The following is a 22826-nucleotide window of genomic DNA, read 5'->3' as shown; positions in this document are numbered from 1 at the left end:
GCTGGCTAGCTTGTTTTGTAGGTCAACTGCTGTGGTAAATAAACTAATACACACTTTCGGTGTACAGTGTAGCTGTATAATAGGTCAAATTTAGTCTTATTTAAGCAACACACTGACCGTAAAGACACTGGAAGCTTGTATTCCTGCCCCCCTCCAAAAAAAAGCCCTTTGGGTAAATGTTTGACCCATTCCGTGCATGACGTTCTAGCGGTTTCTAGGCAGGCACCATACAAAAAGCAGTATTTGCAGTGTTATATGTGCAGAATTCTTGCTAAAAGTACAATCTAGGCCAGTAAACATCAGAATAGCTACTTTTGCAGAATTAATTTATTCATATTCCGCAGTAGTGAACTATCTTTGCTGACATTGTAATTAAAACAGTTAGCTAACAAAAAACAGCTGGCTAATAATAACAAAACATGCATAGAGCAGTGAGGTCTATTAGCATCTAATTTTAAAAAGCTACGCTAATCCGTAGTCTATATAAGATGCTCAGAGTGGTGACACCATGACCAAATCCCAGGCCATGTCTGCCATCAGCAGCTGGAGCCTGAGGGAGCACAACACGTGGGTTAATGAGTCTCTCTCCGCCCCTGTATCGCTTTAGTGTGATGCTGGCCGGCACCGGCGTCCGTTAGCCGCATCGCGTGGTTGCATCGGCGGCAAGTTTAAAAAGAGGCAGTTGCAGAACTCTATATGCAGTAGGATGTTGACTATTGCGGCGGGTTGTCGACGCTGCTTTTGCGTTTCTGCTGCATCAGCATATTTTTAATCACACGTTCAGCTCAAGCTTAACTAAACATGGGCAATTGGTTTTGTTTTTTCTCAGATAACAGCGATTTGATCGCCTGCATGGTGGTGAGTAAGGATGGCATTCAGGCACAGCGCTTCCTGGCTGTGGATGTGTATCAGATGAGTCTGGTGGAGCCGGAGACCAAGCGCTTGGGTTGGGGAGTCGTGAAGTTCGCCGGCCTTCTACAGGTTTGCTTGCTCTGCTTACACTCGCTGGTCTGATCTCTTGGAGTCAGTGATATGCATCACCCTGTGAAATTCACTTAGGAATGATAATAATAATATTACTTATTAATAATAATAAGTGCTTTAATGCAGGTAGCAGCTGAAGTTCAGTCGTTCAGACCTTCTAACATGTTGTGGTGATACAGGCTATGACTGAAATGGCTTCCTATACCACATGCCGTACTCTGCAGAGATTTCCCTTGTTATCCTGTAGAAGCTCCAGATCTCATCAGAACAGATGCAGGTGAACATGAATCCAGTAACAAGGAGAAACAAGAGCTTCTCTTTCTGAAGAAAGAAAGTAGTGAGATCTTGTCGGTGAGCTAGTCTGAAGAACAGAGCTCAGCTCCTCTAGGTTTCTCTTGGACGCCCCCCCCTCCCAGTCCAGCCAGCACAGCGTGGAGGATGTGTTCAACTCCATCAGCAGCAGCAGCAGCAGCAGCTCACCTGTTTTAGCATCATTTAACCCATGATTTACCACCAAACCGGGTGTTGATCTGAGGAGAACTCTAAATAATGCTAGACTCCATGAGGAGAACTTTGGAGATGTTCTAATGATGAACACAGTGATGGAGAACCTCCACCACCACTTTCTGTAGGAGTGTTAGTATTTGAGGAGATACACATTTACTGCCCAGATAAGCAGCTTTACCTCTTCACAAATGCTTAAAACATTTGCACAGTACTGTACAATGATCAGCCATAACATTAGTACCACTTACAGGCGCAGTGAAAAACCATCTACAGTGGCTTCATCTGTCAAGAGTTGGGATCTACATATTAGGCAGCGAGTGAGCAGGCAGTTCTTGAAGGTGACAGTCTTGTTGGTCACAGGGGAAATAGTCAAGCATAAGGGCTGAATTGCGATGGCAAGAAACGACTGGAGGCTCAGGTATGCAGTGGTCAGTCCCTACCAAAAGTGCCATTGAACAACCATTGAAACGACGGCAGGGTAATGGACACCTAAGGCTCATTATTGTGATCCGTGTAGACCCCGCTTCTAAAATGCACAGGACTTAAAGGATCTGCTGCTAACGTCTTGGTGCCAGATATACCACAGGACACCTTGAGAGGTAGCCCTGCTTCTGAAGACCCTACTCCAGCTCACCTGATTCTTATGAAGATTGTTCGAAGTGTGTTAGAAACCTTTGAGAAGGTCCTGCTCTCCAGGATGAGGGTTGGAGACCATTGCTGTATTAACATCAAATGCTTGTACAGTACAAATTGACAGTTCTCCTGTTATCCCACATCCATGAGACGAGGCTAGATGTTTAACTCTTAGGCCATGATGGTAGAAACCTACAGCAGTTAACAGTTCACCCGTCCTGGGTCTTTGTTTTTGTTTCTGCAGAGTTTTGAGGGAGTCTAATAGCTTTAATAAAACATCCTATCTGGCGTCAACTAGAAATGATCAGGGCGTTGTTGCGAAACTGTAGAAGCTCTCAATTCCTCAGAATTTCAGTTTGCACACTAGGAGAAATTAAATTAGGAAATATGACTTATTTGCCTTAACACACAAATAGGGATCCATTTCAGTCACCGCCTCAGAGAACTGCTATTTTAATGACCGAGGAGAAAAGTAAAAAATGTTCATTGCTCTCCAGGGTGCCGAACCTCAAGCAAAGCATTAGTTTGACCTGTATAGACGTTCTAAAACTGCCTAAGTTTACCTAACGCTGCTATACTCTATATAGGACTTTCCAGAGCAGATAAACACAAACCTTTTGACACCATTGGCTAACGCCAGGTGTGGGCTAGAGGGGTGTAAAGCCCCCCACCCAGCATTAAGCTGTAGAGCAGTGGAACTGTGTTCTCTGACATGATGGTTTAGCGATGAGGTGGGGTCGAGTGGTGATCATCCAACATCCTGACCTCTCTTGTCAAGCTAGAGTGCAACCAGATCCTCACAGCAATGCTCCTCCAAAGCCTTCTTCCCTGGACACAGCAGAGACAGTTACTCCAACTAAAGCAGGATCAGCTCTTTTTAGGTGGAGCCAAAGGTGATCAAGCAGGTGTCCCAATACTTTTGTCCATATAACGTAGATGCCATTTCACATGCAAGTGCCAATGTACACTTTCTAAAAGACGAGAGCATTGCTGATGGCCTGAGGATGTAGAGGCGGAGGTGTTCGTAACCTGTATCCAGACTTTTAGCTACTTGTTGTTATGAATTATTGATCATTATTTGGGATCATAATTGATCAGAATTATTGATCATTATTTGGGAGTTGTCTCCTGCTGTTTACCGTAGATCTTTCTCACCAGATTGCGTGCTTTGAATGGAACGTGAGCTGTTCTTGAACTGTTCTAGGATATGCAGGTGTCCGGGGTGGAGGACGACAGCAGGGCCTTGAACATCACCATCCACAAGCCCACGTCCAACCCCCACGCCAAGCCCCTCCCCATCCTGCAGGCCTCCTTCATCTTCGCTGATCACATTCGCTGCATCATCGCCAAGCAGCGACTGGCCAAGGGCCGCATTCAGGCCAGACGGATGAAGATGCAGAGGATAGCCGGTCAGTCCTCTGGCTCTGTGGTTTCCAACCAGAGGTTGTGGTTGGGGCCATTCAGCTTCAGTCATTTTACAGCAGGGACTACTCATGCTAAAGTTAAAGGGGTCGTAGGATGCATTTATTGAGTAATTCAATTATTTAATGTATAAATAGCAAATATGGTTCTTTAGCTGGTTTAGAAAAATGTTCAGATGCACTTTAACAAGCCTATTTACCACCCTGTTACTTTACCTCAGGTTTCTTTTTATAGAGGATTCAACAAAAATAATAATAATAAAATAAATATATATAAGATATATATATATATATATATATATAAATTTATTTATTATATATTTTATTTTTTAAAAATTGCCTTGCAATTCGTCAAGCCTATTTACCACCCTGTTACTTTACCTCAGAATGAAATTTTATGGAGAATTAAAAAATAAATAAATAATATATATATAAAAATCTAGTATTTTCAAAATGCCAACTTTACAGGATAAGTAAAATACCTTCTTAACTTTTAATGGAAGTCGATGCAATAAGATTTTGAAGCATTTCTATTGGTCCATTCGCCAGGAACTACTGTCAGATTCACATTACGCCAAAAAGGGGGTTAAAAAAAGGGTTGTTTGTCGGATAGCGACTAATAATCCAGTCGGTGCAGCTTACGTTTAGCTTGCTAAGGAGATTCTAGCAGGTCGACGGGGTTAGCTTTCAGCTTTTTAGCATTTTTAGCCCCTCCCCTGACTTCACTGCACGGATACACAGCACAGATACAAGGCTAAAAGGCTAGCTTTTAGACTTTTTAGCCTAGCTTTTGAAAGAGGGCACTTTTTATGTCAATTCTGATGGTGTAACTATAACGAGGCAAGACTGTTACATAACAGTTTTGAGGTTTTGCAATCGGCCCGTTTTACAGCTCTGTTTAGCTTGTCGTTTCCATTCTAAGGGAGCTTTAATCTTAAAGCGTGGTGTTTATTGGCAGCCGGTTTCGTGAACCATTTAAATAATATAGTATGAAACTAATTTGAATTACTTGGCACTTTAATATAAAACCGATATGTGCTCATTTAGGTCTTGCAGCTGTTTCAGGATTATTGGACCAGCAGAAATACTACAAAATGCTACAAGTAAAATTTAGCTTCCATTGAAAGTATTTTTTCCTTCTCCTCTGAAAGTTCCTGTCTGGAGAAAGAAAACCTGGAAAATGATCAGCTTTGAATTTGGCTCAGCCAGTCTTATTTGTACAATCTGTTTTAAAAACCCAGCATTTTTCTCCACACTGAAGCACTGTTTACTTTTAAAAGGCTTGTTTTGGCTCTGTCTGCGCAGAATTCATCTTAAGCATTGTGCTAGTTATTTTCTAGATAAGATTCCCAGATCATTGGTCTGGGCCTCACTAATGCTTTTATCGTTTCCTTCAGTTGAATCCAGTTTTCCTCTGTGGTTTCAGTTAAATTAGCTGTTTTGAGAGAAAACAGAGGCGTCCGGTTCATGTGCTGAAAAGTCCTCAAAGTTAGATTATTAAGGCTTATATTCATAGTCAAACTTTTGGATGCAAGTAGCTTTGTTTACGCTATAAAAACAGTAGATACATGGGATTCAAACTTTGCATAAAGTAGAAGTATCCAAACAAAAAGATATGTGCCAAAATAAATGAGTATATTCAGAACCTCTTAGCCTCCCATCAGTCGTAGTATACTGGACTGTATACTAGACGCCTAGCGGGCGTCCTACCCAGCACATTTACATTACATTTACAGCATTTAGCTGATGCTCTTATCCAGAGCAACTTACAAGGTTACTCGTAGTACAGAGGTGAGGCAATGTAGTGTTAGGAGTCTTGCCCAAGGACTCTTATTGGTGTAGCGCAGCACAGTCACCCAGACTGGGAATCGAACCCCAGTTTCCCACATGCTGTGGAAGCTCACTGGCAGATAGTGGTGTTATCTATTGCGCACCAACCACACCAGCACCGCTACCGCAACGGTAACGTCGCTATCGTTGCGACTGTCGGCCTTATTGAGCATCGCTACCGTGGAGGTAACATTGCTATCGTTTACATTGGGCCCTTCACATCTACACTCTAGTAAATATGAGGCTCTACAGCTACAGCGCAAGGCTTGAGTCGCTGGAAAGGCTACAGGAAACACAATAGAGGTCATTTTATACCACATCTAATTAAATCTAATTTATTTGTATATCTTTTTAAATACTGTTGTTGTCACAAATCAGGTTTATACAATCAGTAATTAGTCAAAGACCGAAAAAAAAAAATCAGTAACAAAATAGAAGACTCCCATTGGGCAGCCAACAGCGACAGTGGCAGGAAAAACTCCCTCAGAGCTGGAGGAGGAACCTTGGGAGGAAGCAAGACTCACAAGAGGGACCCATCCTTTTTACCACAGAAGCTCTTTCACAATAAAGAGCATATTGAGATATTTTGGTCCCAAATCCCCCCATTGCTGAAATTCCATTGACCATTCTATTCAGCCAGTGGTGGTCCGGCTAAACTAGGCCTGCCTTGTTTGTCTTGTTGCTTACCTTGCTTTGCTAATAGTGGTAGTAATAATCCTAATCTTGCAGATTTTATGCCCTTAATTCTAGTATATACTGCATATTATATATTATATTTTATACACACACATATATATATATATATATATATATATATATATATATATATATATATATATATATATATATATATATATATATATAAATGCAAAAAATCCTGTTGTGCATATTCAGGGATAGTCGTTAAGTGAATTTCAGTGTAAGCTGCTTGTCTTGTTTACTTCCTTTGCTGTCTCTCTCTCTCTCTCTTCCCATCCAATGTGTGTTCTATATCTCTCTCGACCCTTTTGTTCCCGAACTCTTTTCATAAGTCTTTTTTTTCCTCCCCCCCCTTTCCTTCCCCTGTAGCCCTTTTGGACCTTCCTGTCCAGCCATCCTCTGAAGTTCTTGGTTTTGGCCAACCTGCTGCTTCTTCCACCCAGCTGCCCTTCCGCTTCTACGACCAGGCTCGACGAGGCCCCGCCTTCGCCTCTGTAGATAAAGTTCCAGGTAACTCAAGATAGCGCAAGCATAATTGTTCTCCAGTCACTACACAGCACAGTCCCTTTGGTCTTTAGTCAACACCTACTGTGTCTGGCTAAGCACAAATAAACACTGCCAGAGTAAAAGGACTTTGCCAAGAGATGACCGTTTGTTTGTCCGAGCAGTAACTTGTCCATTTATTTTTGTCCAAATGACGCAAGCGTCAGAATAAACACAAGTAAACAATACATATGATAAGTGTGTGTTAGCTTAACACAGTTTCCAAAGCCCTGTATTCACAGTTACCCTCCAGGAGCTGGTTAGGCCTATCAGTTCTTTATTAAAAAGTGGTGTAGCTGTCTAAGTGCAGGCCTTATCGATTGGAGATTGCGGGTGAAGCCACAGCTCTGGTTGGGTAGAGCGGCCCTCCCTCTCCCCCATCACCCTGCACGATGCTAGCCATTGCATATGTCTGTAAGCTGTTAGCCAATGTAACAGAACTGGTATTAAATGTACTCCTCCAAGCATGTTGAGTCTGTCAGAAACATTTACTAGCCTGCAGTGTGTGATAGGCGGAGTCCTAGCTAGTGGTTGCGAATTGACGAGGACTAAATTGGGGATAAATTTGGATCAGTTTGATCAATATTTGCACAGAGAAAATAGGAATTGTACTCTTCTTACCAACTGATCAGTAACTCGACCAACAACACATTCAGGGTGCTATATTTAATATTATTGTTACTATATTTTATTATAATTCATGTTTTGTTTTTACAGGAAAAACATATTAACCAGGTAGATACATTGTTTTTTTAGCCAGTGTTTCTGTACAGCCTGTCTAAATATGGCTATTAACTTTTTAATATTACATAACAATTACATGGAAATGGTTTAATAATAGAGTACTCTGGTAGAACATTGTTTGGTGTACCATGGTATGAAAAATGATCATACCATGTACATATGCATAATACCGGTACTGAAATAAATGCAGCCAAACTGAGAATCTTCCCAATTTCTTACCATTTTCAAAATTAAAAAACAAATTAATGGAGAAAATAAGCTGGAAGAAGAACTCAAATGCAGCTTTCCAAATTATTTTTGTATTTATTTGCTTATAATTCCACTCAGTTATGTTATGGTTTAAGTATAATAAAGCTTTTGTTCAAACAAAAATATACCATGTTATAATAATAAAACGAACAAAGATAATAATAATAATAATAATAATAATAATGATAATAATAATAATAATAATAATAATAATGATGCAGAGAAAGAACTTTTTTTTATATTAAAAAATTAATCCAGTATTTTTGAGTCTAAAGTCTAAAAGTTCCAAAGTACTCCCAGTATCTCCATAAACTATAGTACTGTAGAATTTCTCTTCTACATCCATGTCCAACATTAAAAGTACAAGAGAAAAAAAAAGTTGATTATTTTCATGCTGGAGTCTTTTTTGCTATAAAGTTCATAACATAACATGCTAATAAAGTTCAGTATTTTCATGATAATGTCAATAGCTTATTTTATCAACAGCAACTGTCAGGTGATGAGGCAGCTTAGCTGTGGAGGCCAAAGGTCTGGTCATAGCTCTTCAGCCTGGTGACAAACAGTCTTTTCTAACCTTTAACATCCCAGTTCTGTTTTCTCCTGAATTTCTGGAGCAGTTCTGCATCTCAAGGCTGTGGTTTTCGCTATATTGTTTCATTGAAATTTCAGCCCTGCTGCGTTCGCTGCTTCCTCTGAACCTGACCATGATGGCTCACAGTCTGCTATCAGTGATCTAACCCTGTTTGGAGTTCACATTTCTTCTTTTTTTAAAGTCTCAGACCACTGGAGCGAATTACCCCTGGGTTTGAAGTGGAATTTTAAAGTTGAGATGAATAGAGAACATGTACGCATCCTGTGTGTGACTTCTTCCATTTAGCCGCTAATGAGTTATCGAGATGAGTTCTATAAATAAATGTGGTCATTAGGGGTTGACTGTTCCACGTTGCCAGTTGTTCTTCATAATTACCAACGAAAATAAATGTCAGAGTCATGATAAGAATCTTAGTGACATTCTGATTTGATATGTATCTGCTCAGGGAGGCCCACTTTCTGTTGTGTCTGAAATCGATAAAATAATAGTGGTTAAATGTGTCAGTGAAGCTGAAGGAGTTGTGCGGTGTGGGTGCCATGGGTGTGGGGGTGTAAAAAATAAATCAATAAATTATTTATATATATATATATATATATTAATAACGTTTGGACGCACCTACTTGAGGTAGGTCAGTCTGATCAGCCTCTAAAAATATTGGACACATGGGAATCCACTGTAGTAAGGAGGTCATGGCTGGAGGGTTTGTAGGACTGTGGTGTGTGTGTGTGTGTGTGTGTGTGTGTGTGTGTGTGTGTGTGTGTGTGTGTGTGAATACATCTCAAACCATGCAGCTACAGTATGCTAATATATGTTGCACATGTTTATTTATTTAGCAACTCCTTTTAGTTTAGGCTTCCTGAAACCCCCTCAGCCACGACAGCTTAACCATGATGAAGACCCCGGTGTCCCCAATGTCCTCTTTTTGGAAAATAATGTGGTTGAAAATATGGGTCATTCTAGTTTTTGGTTATTTATTTATTTTTTTTAACATTGTGACACATTCAATAAGGTGTACCCAAATTTTTGACTGGTACTAACATCAGCCCAACTCAAGCAGACCTCCAGATGAGTAAAGAGGTCTTCAACCGTCCTAAAGTGTCAACGGGACGTACAGGTAGCTTTCACCATGATCGAATCGGCAGCTGATTTCTGACCATTTTGAGATCTTTTTAAACCTCCTCTGCTTCTACAATCTTCTTTCTGAAGGCCTCGGAGAGCTGTTTGGATCTGGCCATGGTGATCTTCACCGCTCACCTCACGCTCGACTTTTTGAGCGATAACATCTTCAGAATCCTCTCTAACCATGTTCTAATCACATTTAATTACACATTTAATTCAGTATTAATACATTTTTCACACCAGAAAGTTACATATCTATTAATTTCATTTTACAAATGATATGAGAAATGATGAGTTGTGTGCGTTTAGTTGTGTCACCTCCATCTCTCTGCATTGTTCTAATGGAGATCAGACGTCCGTCATTTGCACTTTTGTTAAATCGGTCTTTTCTTTTTCCCTGAAGTGAGTATTAGGTTTAGGAAACTCACTGATTAATATAGGTCCTATGGTCACCTCGGATGACTTTAAAGCTTCTGTGGTTCCCAGAACTGTTGGCCTCCAGCCAGCGTCTTTAAATACGTCTGGTCTTGCCTCACCAGCTTGCCTGGTGCTACAGCAGGTCTGATTCATCAGTGATTGGTCTTCACCTTTATCATTACATAGTCAGTTCTGTTACCAGCACCAAATCTCCACCAGAAAGTACCAGCATAATAAACGAGAAATCCCCTTTGTGTGTGTGTGTGTGCGTGGGTGTGTATGGTGAAGTTAGAGGGAAGCTTGTTATAGGTAGTTAAGTATACGTAATAGTAGTCTGACTTAGTGTGACACCTTTGATTAAAGTTCAAATATGATTGATTGATCACAGACTGAATTAATGGAGGGTGTTTTTCTCTGCTTTAATTAAAAATTGGATTCTCAGATTCTGTGTGAATATTTGATTGATTATTGATTATTGAGTTTCTATAAGATGTTAATTTTTCTGCATGTAAATAAGCTCCACTCTTTTATAGAGAACACATTTCTGCACATTTTAATACACACTTCCTTTGTGTATTTCTGGTCATGGTATGGCATTTTGACCAGGGGTGGCCAAACCTTTGCATAGCAACTTTTTTAGGTTTATTTAGTTTCTTTAGCAAAAGAAGTTCTACTGGAACAAATTTGATTAAAGCATTTGATGTAATTTCTTTAAATGTACAAAATATTATAAGATTTTATTATATTATTATATTTTATTTTATTAAAATATATATATATCAAATAAAGTTGAAATGTTATTGGACTTTAATCTCAGAATTGGTGATAAGATTTGAACACAAAGCACATTTTTTAAGAATTGCTTGTTTTTCTTGTAACTAAAAATGTATCAGTCAGATTTAGTGTATTATAACACTTCCTAGATGAATATATCAGAGGCAGAAAAATGTAGGTAACACTTTATATTATATAATAGTAAACAATAAATAGCAACGTTAGTAATCAAAAGTTATGCAAATGGAAACAAAAAACTGAACCAAATTAAATCACTTATTAACTGATTATTTAGCAATTTAATACTGATAACCCACTTTACTTACTAAGTAGTTGCTCATAATTGTTATGAATTATATTGTCATTGTGATGCAAAAACCTTGCATCTTGCATTTTTTACTTTTTTTATTTTTTGCCATAATTTGAAACTGTCTGTTTTTCCTATTGTTTCAAACTTTCATGATGAATGGACCAATAGAAGTATTCCAAAATTTGGCCTAAACTCTTTTTACACAGATTTGCATTGAACGTTAAAATATTTGCATTGAAAGTTAACATTTTTGCATTGAAAGTTATTTTTTTTTCCATAACATATATGATATATATGATATATGATATGCAATCATGTCTATGTAGCTGTGCAAACACTTGATCCTTCCTACATGTTGGTTTTTAAACTCTAAATTCTTCCTTAGTATGTTGCTGAATACATTACAATACTAATGACTGAAATGTTAGAAATTGAAGGTTGGAAGGAACGTTTGTAAATATGCAGAGCCTAGCAAAAGAATACATCCAATTTGTCCAGATCTGACGACACTTACACAATGTTCCTGACTGTACATTTTATTGAATTAACCATTAAAATACCACCAACACCCGCAACCACCATCATACTGTTTACTCTATTATTTAATTAACTGCTCAGTTATACTCTATACATCTCATCTGGTTTGTGCTGTTGTGTCTTTAGTTTCACAATATTCTCTGCATATCCTCCATTACATTCATCTCCCCATTAATCCCTACCTGTCAATATTAATTTGTTTTGTACTTCTCTGTATATATTTATCTCTCATAACCGCACATTGTTCCCTTAAGACATCTGTTTACGTATCACATTTATTTCCTCTATTTAATTCTGCCTTTTGCAGAATTTGTTCATGCGGTCACCTTATTGTCCCATATCTGCATGTAATCATAACGAAAGCTGATTTGCACGTCATCATCTGACTTGTTATATATTTGTTATTTTGCACTTCTGGTTGGATGCTAACTGCATTTCATTAGCTTGTGCTTGTACTTTCTCAATAACAAAACAACAAACAAAACAAAAAACAAAAACTGATGATTTCACAAGTATTCAACCCTTCCAGACAACGTCTTGATAGAAGCACCGTTTGCTACAGTAACAGCTTTGAGCTTTAAGCTTGCAGCAGTTTTTTCTAATATGTTAAATTCTCTCTAAATTTATGGAAATTCTACATTTAAAATTTGTTTACCTATTTTCTGTTAGAACATCAGCAATATATGTCATTTTAAAACAGTGTTCGCTTAACCTCTGCTTAGGATTGTGTACGGATAAAGATGTTCTGTTGGAACTAATTTGATTAAATGAGTCGAGGCAGTACGTAATTACATTAATTTTATTAAATATACAAAATATTGAAAATTAAAGACGTTCTGCTGGAACAAATTTCATTAAAAGTCGCTAGTACGTAATTATTCATTAAATGTAATTTTTTTATATATAAAATATTTATTAGCAATATATAATTTTATTCAACTTTAATGTCAAATTTGACAATAAGAGTTGAACACATTATTAGAAACTACATATTGAAGAGAATTTTTTTGTTGTTCAGGACCACACATTTTTACAGTCTTGCAGCTTGCTGTTATGTAAAATTCCCTTCAAGTTTGCTTAAAATGCTGCATTTATGATTTGTTTACTTATTTGCATAGGACTGTTTGTGCAGATTGTGATTTTTCAGGTTTTCTTTAGTTAGCTGGCAGTGCAGCAGGCAGTAAAGACGTTCTGCTAGAATAAATTTGATTAAAACAGTTAATAGTACATTATTATTCATTAAATGTACTTTTTTTTTTTTTTAAATACATAAAATATTGAAAATTTGAATTGAAAAATTAAATGTCAAATTTGAGAATAAGATTTGAACACAAGGCACATATTATTAGAAACTGCTTATTTGTGTTGTATCAGAAAATGTATATATTATATACTATATTATTTTCAGATGTTCAGGATGGTTGGATGACACTTGTGAACCAGACATTTGTTCATAGTCTTGCAGCAGTGATTTGAATTGGCTTAGAGGTTCCAGTTACTGTAACATTTCCTTCTTGTTCCAGTTCCAGTTAATAGGTACATAAAGCTGAATGGTTTCTTATCACATTCGCTGGAACTGGCAGCCAATGTTACCACATTTATAATGAATTGAATCGGACTGTTTGAAGAATAGGGGCTCATTTCAGTTGAGCTTTTCAGTTTTCACAGTTTTCTAAATGAAAACCAGAAAATGCAGCAGAGCCATGCCAAGAACATGAAACCTGAGCCCCACAGTAAATGCTTTAGGAAACAGGTGAAGTGTAAAGATGCACATCTAGTATTTTCTAAGCCGATCTAAAAAAAAATGTTAGCGTAACAGTAACTGTTATGAAGGTTTACCATCAGTTGTTGTTGTTGTTTTTTAGCTTTTTCCTGTTTGCTTATCCACCTTACTGATAAAGTAACAGTCCGAATAATGAATTACTCACTATTTAATAGTTGTAGGTTAATCATTTACTTCCAGCAGCTCCAGCAAGCCGATTGTGAGTTACCTCTGAGTTTGCCTTAGTCATATTCTGTAGATTTACTTCTACAGTTACACCTTTGCCTCAGTATCTAACTATGCATTTTATCATTGCTGTCAACATTACGTGAACCTGGCAGCTGTTCTTCACATTGTGTAAAAATGTGCCGAAGAAACCACCAATAGAAACGCTCCTAGAATTAAATATTTTTACACTGACATCCATGAAAAGTTGATCTATGTGAAGTTATTGGTTTGGAGATACGAGTTTTGGTTTGTTTGTTTTGTTTTTTTTTTGCATGAGAGCAAAGGTATGTTATTCATATCTCCATAGAACAGCAGAATCTGTGATTTGATAACGTATAACAGAGGTATGTATATATACATTATATGTACAAAAGTATTGGGACACCTGCTCATTCATTGTTTCTTCTGAAATCAAAGGGAATTAAAAAAAAAAAAAAAGTGCTTTTTTTTTCCGACTGTCCAGGGAAGAAGAAGAAGGCTTTTATTAGATTTTGGATGAGCATTGCTGTGAGGATTTGATTGCATTCAGTGACAAGAGTGTTAGTGAGGTCAGGATGTTGGATGAAGATTACCTCACCTCATCCTAGCTCCCAAATTCATCCCAAAAGTACTGGATGCAGCATCATCATCATCATCATCATCATTTCAGAGAACACAGTTCTTCCACTGCTCCACAGCTCAATGCTGGAGGGCTATATTACACCCCTCTATAGCCCACACCTGGCATTAGGCAGCATGGTGCCAATAGGTTCATGTTTATCTGTTTATGCTGAGTATTTTTCTACAGGGACTAGACAAGCTGTGTGTGTGTGTGCATCTGCACATCTGTGTCAGCAGTGGGTGCAGCTTAAAGTAGCTGAATGCATTTGTTAGAAGAGGTGTCCGCAAACTTTTGGACATGTTGGTGCAACAGGTAGTGTGTGTGTGTGTGTGTGTGCGCCACTGTGTGTGAGGGATTTGGTGTGTGGATTTCCTCCAGGCACTCCAGTTTCACCTCCCGGAAACACACAGTACGTGAACTAAGCTGTGCTAAATTGCCCCTAGGCCTGAGTGAATGGGTGTGGTGTACCCAGTAATTCCAGCCAAGGCTCCGGACCCATCGCTGTCCTGCCCAGGAAGAAGCAGATAGGATATCACTGGTGTGTAACAGAGCTGTGTGTGTGTGTGTGTGTGTGTGTGTATTTCTGCAGGTTTTGCAGTGGCCCATATTGCCCAGCAGCACGGTCCTTCGCCCCTGTCCTCCCCTTCCCCCAGTTCCAGTGGCAGCACGAGTCACTGTGACTCGGTCACCGCCAGCAGTGTGTCCGCGCAGTCCGCCACACAGAGCCCATCAGGTAACATGCTGTACACACCCATACCTACAGGTAGTATCGCTCGCTGCAAGACCCCTCAGTGTTACACCTCACACTGATATAACACCCCGGTGTGTGTTGAGTGTTGAGTGAATTCAGAGTCTCGTTCGGGACTTTTGGGCAGGCTTTGCTTTTCTCTAACCCACCCACAGCACTGGCACTCAGGTCCTACACTGCATCAGTGTTTGTTGTTTTGTCTGTTCTTACTCACCAGAGCCTGGATTAACAAAGAATTTTGAGCTAAATACTAAGAATTTCATTCATGATGTTCTTGAGAAAAGTCCAAACCTCACACTCATGATGTACTTTTAAACATGGCACAGTTCACAGCTCTGCTGTTACGGTGATGGACCCCGTTGTCCTCATAAACTAAACAAATCCTTAATAAAAAACACGATAAGTCAAGATTTGTTGGCGAATGATTGGCAAATAATGCCCGATGACATTGCAATTAAAAAAGGGTACCTAAATTTTTATTTGTATTATTTTAATTAAAAAAAATTTTTCTAACATAGCTGTTAATAGCAAACATTTTTAATGCTCTATTTTTACACAATATGCCCTTTTACTTTTTTTCTTTCTTCAATTACTCAAATAAATCCATGCAAAATGGAAGAGAAACAGAATCAGACCACAGCGATCAGCCATAACATTAGCACCCCTGACTGGTGAGGTGAAAAACATTGATATTGATCTACGGGGGTGGAATCTACATCTTCCACAGCAAGTCAACAGTCTGGAGGGTCCTTACTCTCCTAGTCTTTAGAGCATTGCTCTAGTGCTAAGGGGACTTTCAAGCAAGTGGGTAACTTGGCAGTACCAAATTTGGGAGAAAAAGGGGTAAACAAATGAATAATAAAAACACTCAAAACGCTCACACACCTCTCGGCCACACACACACACAGGTCCGCCTTTGTGTTTCCAGTATTTCCAGTCCTTTTGATGCTATCAGATGCTCTTACCACTTTGTGGAGGAGAAACAAAGACCAGAACATACTCAAAGAAATGTCTGGGTTATGAAGTTTATGACGCAGACGCAGATTTCTGGCCTCCCGATCTTCTTCCTGATCGTGACCTGAGCCAAACGCTATGGTCAGGGTTTGATGCTCTCCAGATGTTTGCTGTTGCTTTTGGCTCTCGCCGCTGTTTTCAACCAAGCGATCTTAACCCTGGACAAGAAAACAGCCCTTCATCCCCAGAGTCATAATAAGATAATATTGTGACTGTGGAATTAAAAAGTTGGTGCGACATTCCTTTAGGGAACACTGCCTCCCAGACTCATCTAACGTTCCACTAATTCCAAGGAAAAACCAGGACAGGTTTTCCATGAATTTCTGAAGGGTATTAAACGGCGGGGGTTTTCTGGGGGGTGTTTTTTTTTTCTTTTCCCCTTTCCTGAGAATTTCAGATGCGCCTCTGAAAGGCCAGATTCCCTGGAGGTCCCGGGTTAGAACGGACACTGGAGCAGTCTTGGCAGGTCCAGATTCAGCGCAGTGCTCTGAAAGCATGCTATTAATCAGTACGTGGGTTAGGCCTGCTGCTGCGTAAGCCTCTGCTCTGTCATAGCAGCTCCCTCCCACAGCTGTGAGAAAATGGCCTGGTGGTCGAAGAGTGTGGTTTTGGAAAAACCTGAAAGCCTTTCAAGATCTTCACACCGCAAAAGCCCAGGATAGAACCTGCAGTGCGCTTTGAAGAGATAAGCAAGTGTTTTGTGGCTTCTGTGAAGTCTCCTACAGATTTTCGTCTCTGAACTGGGGGTGGTTGACTAATTCAGATCTTCTTCTTCTCCTCCTCCCTTTGCTAATCTCCCTCTGAGTCTGCGAGTCAGTGTGATTGCTGTACAGTTAGCCATGACTGAGGCGGAGTGACCTTTAAGCTTTATTCTTAAGTGAAATTGTGGGCTCGTGAAACATCCCTCCCCCTCCTCACTTCTCTGGAAGCCGCCTCTCGGAAGAAGAATTCACATTCAGAGCTGCAGAGACAGACTATGCTCTTCTCTTCTTTTTTTTCTGTACTCGTGGATCTGTGGTCAGATGTAGGCCGTCCATGCTTGCATACCCTAGTGCATTTCTAAAACCTCACATCATTGTTTTGTTTTTTTTTTATGCATCCAGTTCATTAGGTACCTTGGATCTGGTTTTTTTTTTTTTTGGTGGCCATTTTATCGGAAACACTAACCTTATAGGTTCATCAGCCCGTGATCAGATATAATAACATAAACAGTGTATTGTGATTTGCCGTGTCTCTGCTTAACCCCTTATACTCCCTGACTGGTTACACCCTAAAGCTTAGGGTGGGAAGCGAGGGCCCACAGTTTGCTGATTTCCCTGCTTCCCAAACAGACCTGCTAATCCCGACGTCCCGACTAAGCCCCACATTTACATTCCGATATAATAACATAAGCAGTGTATTGTGCATTTGCCGCGTCTCCGCTTAACCCCTTAACTCCCTGACTTCTGTTACACCCTAGAGCTTGGGGTGGGCAGCGAGGGCCGGAGTCCAGCACAGTTTGCTGATTTCCCTGCTTCCCAAACAAACCTGCTAATCCTGACGTCCCGACTAAGCCCCACATTTACATTCCAATAAAGCTTATTGATCACACGCCTCTGAAGTCTGACTTTCTGCAGCTTTACAGAACTTCTAGACAACGACTCCTCATATTTTCCTCCATGAAGCTCATGTTGATGCTCAGTAGAGCACAGAGACGCTCCTTTAATAGAGCTGATATTACTGAAATGCTTCATTTTCAATGGGCAGATCTGCAGCTGAAACAGGAGCCTAGTGCAGCCCAACATTTTTAACATCAACATTTTAATAGAACATTCTCCTCATTATGGCTTTTAGAGAAATGGGTTTTTGGGGAGGGGGGTAGTGCACTAGACCCCTGCTTTTTTTTTTTTTTTTTTTTGGCCATTTTATCGGAAACACTAACCATATAGATTCATCAGCCCGCGATCGGATATAATAACATAAGCAGTGTATTGTGCATTTGCCGTGTCTCCGCTTAACCCCTTAACTCCCTGACTTCTGTTACACCCTAGAGCTTGGGGTGGGCAGCGAGGGCCGGAGTCCGGCACAGTTTGCTGATTTCCCTGCTTCCCCAACATACCTGCTAAACCTAGCAGTTAACAGATGAGCTGAGTCCGGTGGGCTTGAGCAGGAACAGAACAAAGCTGTGCTGGAATCTGACCCTCAATGACTGGAATTGCCAACCCCTTATCAGCAACTACATGCAAAGCAATGCAAACTGGCTGATGTGTCCAGTTCCCATCTAGCACCTAGTTTATCTAATCAATGCATCATTAGTAACAGTCAATCAGGTGAGCTGCTGGTGGAACCGAACCCGTCCATACAGTGTCTGGCGTTCACAGAGAAGATCAGCACCCAAACCTGCGTTATTCTAACCAGCATATCAAAAAGCACTCCACACAGTCTTTCCCCTGTGTTTGTCTTTATTTGGGTTAGTGATGCGCCTTCCACTGATTTTCATACTCATGTGCTTGCGAGAAACAATTATTCGGATGACTGCTGTATAGGAAAACTCAGCAGCTTGCGGGAAGCCAGTCCTGTACAGTATTGCCGATAAAATGGCCAATGAATGAAGGTTAATAAGGCAACTCTTTCTATATATCCCAAACAAACCCCTTTTGTTTGCATGTTAACAGTTAAAGCTTTTTGGTTTTCTAAACTTTACTGGAGTAATTATTTATTTTTCAGACGAATTTTTACTTCTACTTCTTATATTTTCACCCAATTATCTGAAATTTCTCCTCCTTACATTTTAAAAACTCATTACTCCTATTTCACTTCCCTTAGTTTTCATTCCGGCTCGTCATCAATAAAAAAACCCTCTCCAGATAAATCTCTACATCCAGAAAGTGTGAGTCTAATCGTGGCTGGATGAGAAGAACAGACACCATTCTGACTCCCTATTGGTTTATAAGAGATCCATCACACCTGCACTCGTCCCGTCCCTCTCCAGCGAGCTCACAGCAGACGTCTGTAGTCTAGTATGAAGACTGTGTCCGTGGCAGAGACTCAAGAGAGCTGCAGTGAAACGTCCCGACTGAGCCCCACATTTACACTCCAATAAAGCTTATTGATCACACGCCTCTGAAGTCTGACTTTCTGCAGCTTTACAGAACTTCTAGACAACGACTCCTCATATTTTCCTCCATGAAGCTCATGTTGATGCTCAGTAGAGCACAGAGACGCTCCTTTAATAGAGCTGATATTACTGAAATGCTTCATTTTCAATGGGCAGATCTGCAGCTGAAACAGGAGCCTAGTGCAGCCCAACATTTTTAACATCAACATTTTAATAGAACATTTTAATTCTCCTCATTATGGCTTTTAGAGAAATGGGTTTTTCGGGAGGGTGAGGGGGGGTAGTGCACTATAGACCCCTGTGGCGCGGCCTAAGCTTTCGGCCTTTGTTTTCCTTTATTACTTTTACTTTTCTACTTGAAGTCGTTCTGAAACCAGTACTTTTACACTTTTACTGGAGTAAAAAGCTTAAGTTGATGCTTCAGCTTCTATAGAAGTCTTTTAAACCCTTGTATCTCCACCCAGTTCTACCTGAGTGATGAGTGTGAATACTTTTGACCCCGTTGCATGTGCCTATGCCATGTAAACCATGCCTGATTTACAGCACCCAGACGTAATTCTGACCGCAGTCCTACTAGTGTTGCGACTTCCTGTTGTTTTTTTATCCCTCCTGATTCCATCTTCTGCCCTTTTCTTCTGTTCCCCTCTAGTCAGGTTTGTCAGGGAAGTCCAGAGATGTGTGTTTGCTCTAACGGACGATGGCAGTCATGGTGGACAGTGGATTTAGAGCTCCACCAACCCATCAGGCATGTCTGTGTGTACCCCCAAACAACCCTCCCACCACCACCACCGCCGCCGCCAACACTACCCTTCGGCTACGCTCCAAAAACAGCTTGTACGCACTAGAACGAGAACCCAGTGAAAATCTGAAGGGCATCACATGAGAGCCTCAGGGAGTGCTTTTGAGAACCAGCCCTCTTAGCTTCTAATACACTGAAATTGCTTTTGGCAGGATGCGGGTGCCCACACCAGCACCAAGTAGCTATGCAATGCCAGTAGGCCGTGCCATCTGTTTCCAGCCTCGTTATTTTTGGTGTGCTCTCCTCTTAGGTGCACAGGCTTGCTTAGTGTTCAGCTGAGTCATCTCGGACACAGAAGAGCACCAAAAAAGATTTTTACTGCATCTCTCTTAGCTGCTGATATATATATTTATATATACAAATATCAGGATGTTATGACCACCATTACTGTTATGAGCTCCACTTCCCATATAGGAGCACTGTGTAGTTCTATAGTTCCAGACTGTATCCATCTGCTTCTCTGCATACTTTGTTTGTTAGCCCCCTTTTACCCTGTTCTTCAAAGGTCAGGGCCCCACAAGACCTCAGCCACAGAGCAGCTATTGTTAGGGAGGTGGGTCAGTCATTCTCCTAGTGTCTTTGGCGTTCACGGCTAAAGCGCTAATGCGGGTTTATGGCCCCTCCAGTCAACGTCACTCATATCTCAGTCATATGTGAATTGGAGCTTCTTCCACAGATCAGGGGTTGGGTACTTATGCAAACAGTTTTTTTCCCAGGTGGTAGATGTTGTCTTACATAAACCAGTATCGCTATAAATATGTCTATAAATACCCTAAATGGACAAAAGTATTGGGACACCTGCTCATTCATAGTTTCTTCTGGAATCGAGGGGATTATAGTAGAGTTTATCCTGCTTTTGCTGGAGTGACAGTCTCTATTATCCAGGGGAGATTGCTTTCTAACATTGCTGTGAGGGCTTGATTGCATTCAGCAGCAAGAGCGTTAGTTAGTAAGGTCAGGATGTTGGATAACTATTTAGCACCCCACCTCATCTTCCCAAACTCCACAACTATTAGATAGAGCACGGTCATCCTTCCAGAGAGGCTTGGTATACCCCTGTAACCCACGCCTGGCATTATTAGGCTCCAGGGAGTCCTATTCTATTGGCAGTACTTCTTCTCGTACATCGGTGTCAGCAATGGGTGCAACTTAAAGCAGCTGAATGCACTCATTAGAAGGGGTGTACTGGCAGTACTGGCAGTACTAGTGGTTGGTGTGTGGCAGCAGATAACACCACTACCTGCCACTGAGCTCCCACACCATGTGGGAGACTGGGGTTCGATTCCCGGTCTGGGTGACTATGCTGCGCTACACCAATAAGAGTCCTTGGGCAAGACTCCTAACACTGCATCGAGTAACCCTGGAAGTCGCTCTGGATAAGAGCATCAGCTAAATTCCATACATGTAAATGTAAATGTGTCCACAAATATTTGGACATAGTGTGTGTGTGTATTACTAAAGGTTCTTCTGCCACTTGTATAATGTTCTGCCCCCATCACTGTCCATTCTCTTCATCAGCAGTGTTTTCCTGTTTAGTGCTATTAGAGCTTAATTATCAGGTTCATCTTTGTACAGTGTTTTTTTAGCAGTGCTACCCCCCCCCCCCCTTCTGTACTGTTTGTACTGCTTGATAGGACGTTCTATTCCCCTAACTGCTAAAATAGGCAGAGAACAGAGTGTACAGATGTTCGCCAGCATTTGGCTCCTGTTCAAGACAGCAGGAGGAACTTCACGTTCTTTAAAGGGTGTGCTGTGGAAACCCTGCCAGATCACCTGGTGCCTATGAAAGTGCAATACTCTGCATTGATTGAAAGGATAGGTTTGCTGTGCAGAGTACAGGGCTTAAATAAGGAGGAACATAAAGAGAACTCGCCTAAACATCACGTTGTACCAACTACAGCCGGCTGGTGTTCTTAATGTAGAAGGTCAAGAGACTACGGCGGCAGGAAGCTGTGAGTCAGATTCGAACCTGTGCAAAATAGCACAGCTTGTTTCCAGCCACCGTGACCAGCTGTTATGCTGTCAGGTCATGAAGTCCCTAATGAAGCTCATGCTCTGCACATTTCTGGATTTCCTCTTCACTCACCCACACCCACACCCGGCCCACTCAGGCTTGTTGATTAGGGAATGAGGTGAAGCAGGTGTTCTAGATAAGGGACAACAGTGTAAGGCCTTCCAGATTTCCAGGGCTAAGACTGGGAACCTCTGCCAAGCACTTCTCAAAGACCAGAGCACACAGACCAAGCAAACACCAATGTTTGATTTCTGTCCAGAAGCTGTGTTGGATTGTTGGATGTATCTAGAATGTTCTCCCCACGTTCACCCTGTTCCTTTTGACTCTTCGGTTCTCGTTTGATTATCATGGAGGAAGCTGCACATGAATGTTGGTATTTGTTGTAGAATATTTCGCCTGTTCTAGAATTACACCAGACTAGCTAAATGAACCAGCAGAAATTCAGTAGAATGTTCTAGAACAATGTAGTTGGAGGGAGGGGTGCTCTAGAACGTGACTGTACCAATTGGAGAACACACTGTAGATTTTGAAATGGGGAGTGTACTAAGTGAGAATGTTCTAGGACTGCGGACGTATCGTTCTAGAACAGTGTGAATAGGGGAGAACGTTCTAGAACAGTGTGAATAGGGAAAACATTCTAGAACAGTGTGAATAGGGGAATACATTCTAGAACAGTGTGAATAGGGGAGAACATTCTAGAACAGTGTGAATAGGGGAATACATTCTAGAACAGTGCGAATAGGGGAGAACATTCTAGAACAGTGTGAATAGGGGAGAACATTCTAGAACAGTGCGAATAGGGGAGAATGTTCTAGAACAGTGTGAATAGGGGAGAACATTCTAGAACAGTGTGAATAGGGGAGAACATTCTAGAACAGTGCGAATAGGGGAGAATGTTCTAGAACAGTGTGAATAGGGGAGAACATTCTAGAACGGTGCGAATAAGGGAGAATGTTCTAGAGCGGTACAAATGGAGAACGTTCTAGAACAGTGTGAATAGGGGAGAACATTCTAGAACAGTGCGAATAGGGGAGAACGTTCTAGAACAGTGCGAATAGGGTAGAATGTTCTAGAACAGTGCGAATAGGGGAGAACGTTCTAGAACAGTGCGAATAGGGGAGAACGTTCTAGAACAGTGTGAATACCCCTACAGACCCCCTACAGACTTCCAAGAATTATACATGTAGGTTTGTTGGAGAACGTG

General features: G+C 40.8%; 1 protein-coding gene across 5 annotated transcripts in view; it reads left to right on the top strand.

Annotated features, from left to right (window-relative positions):
* The window catches only part of clec16a (C-type lectin domain containing 16A), a 109247-nt gene that overhangs the window by 65627 nt on the left and 20794 nt on the right, over positions 1 to 22826 (top strand). For all 5 annotated transcript variants that reach the window (XM_072694195.1, XM_072694196.1, XM_072694193.1 and 2 more), the window contains 4 exons: positions 830 to 981; positions 3329 to 3533; positions 6444 to 6584; positions 14540 to 14683. In XM_072694195.1, the coding sequence (XP_072550296.1) occupies positions 830 to 981; positions 3329 to 3533; positions 6444 to 6584; positions 14540 to 14683 (642 nt within the window). The remainder of the gene's footprint in view (positions 1 to 829; positions 982 to 3328; positions 3534 to 6443; positions 6585 to 14539; positions 14684 to 22826) is intronic.

This window comes from Salminus brasiliensis, chromosome 12 (assembly GCF_030463535.1).
Source record: "Salminus brasiliensis chromosome 12, fSalBra1.hap2, whole genome shotgun sequence".
Taxonomy (NCBI): Eukaryota; Metazoa; Chordata; class Actinopteri; order Characiformes; family Bryconidae; genus Salminus; species Salminus brasiliensis.
This window is presented reverse-complemented; position numbering and strand designations above follow the sequence as displayed.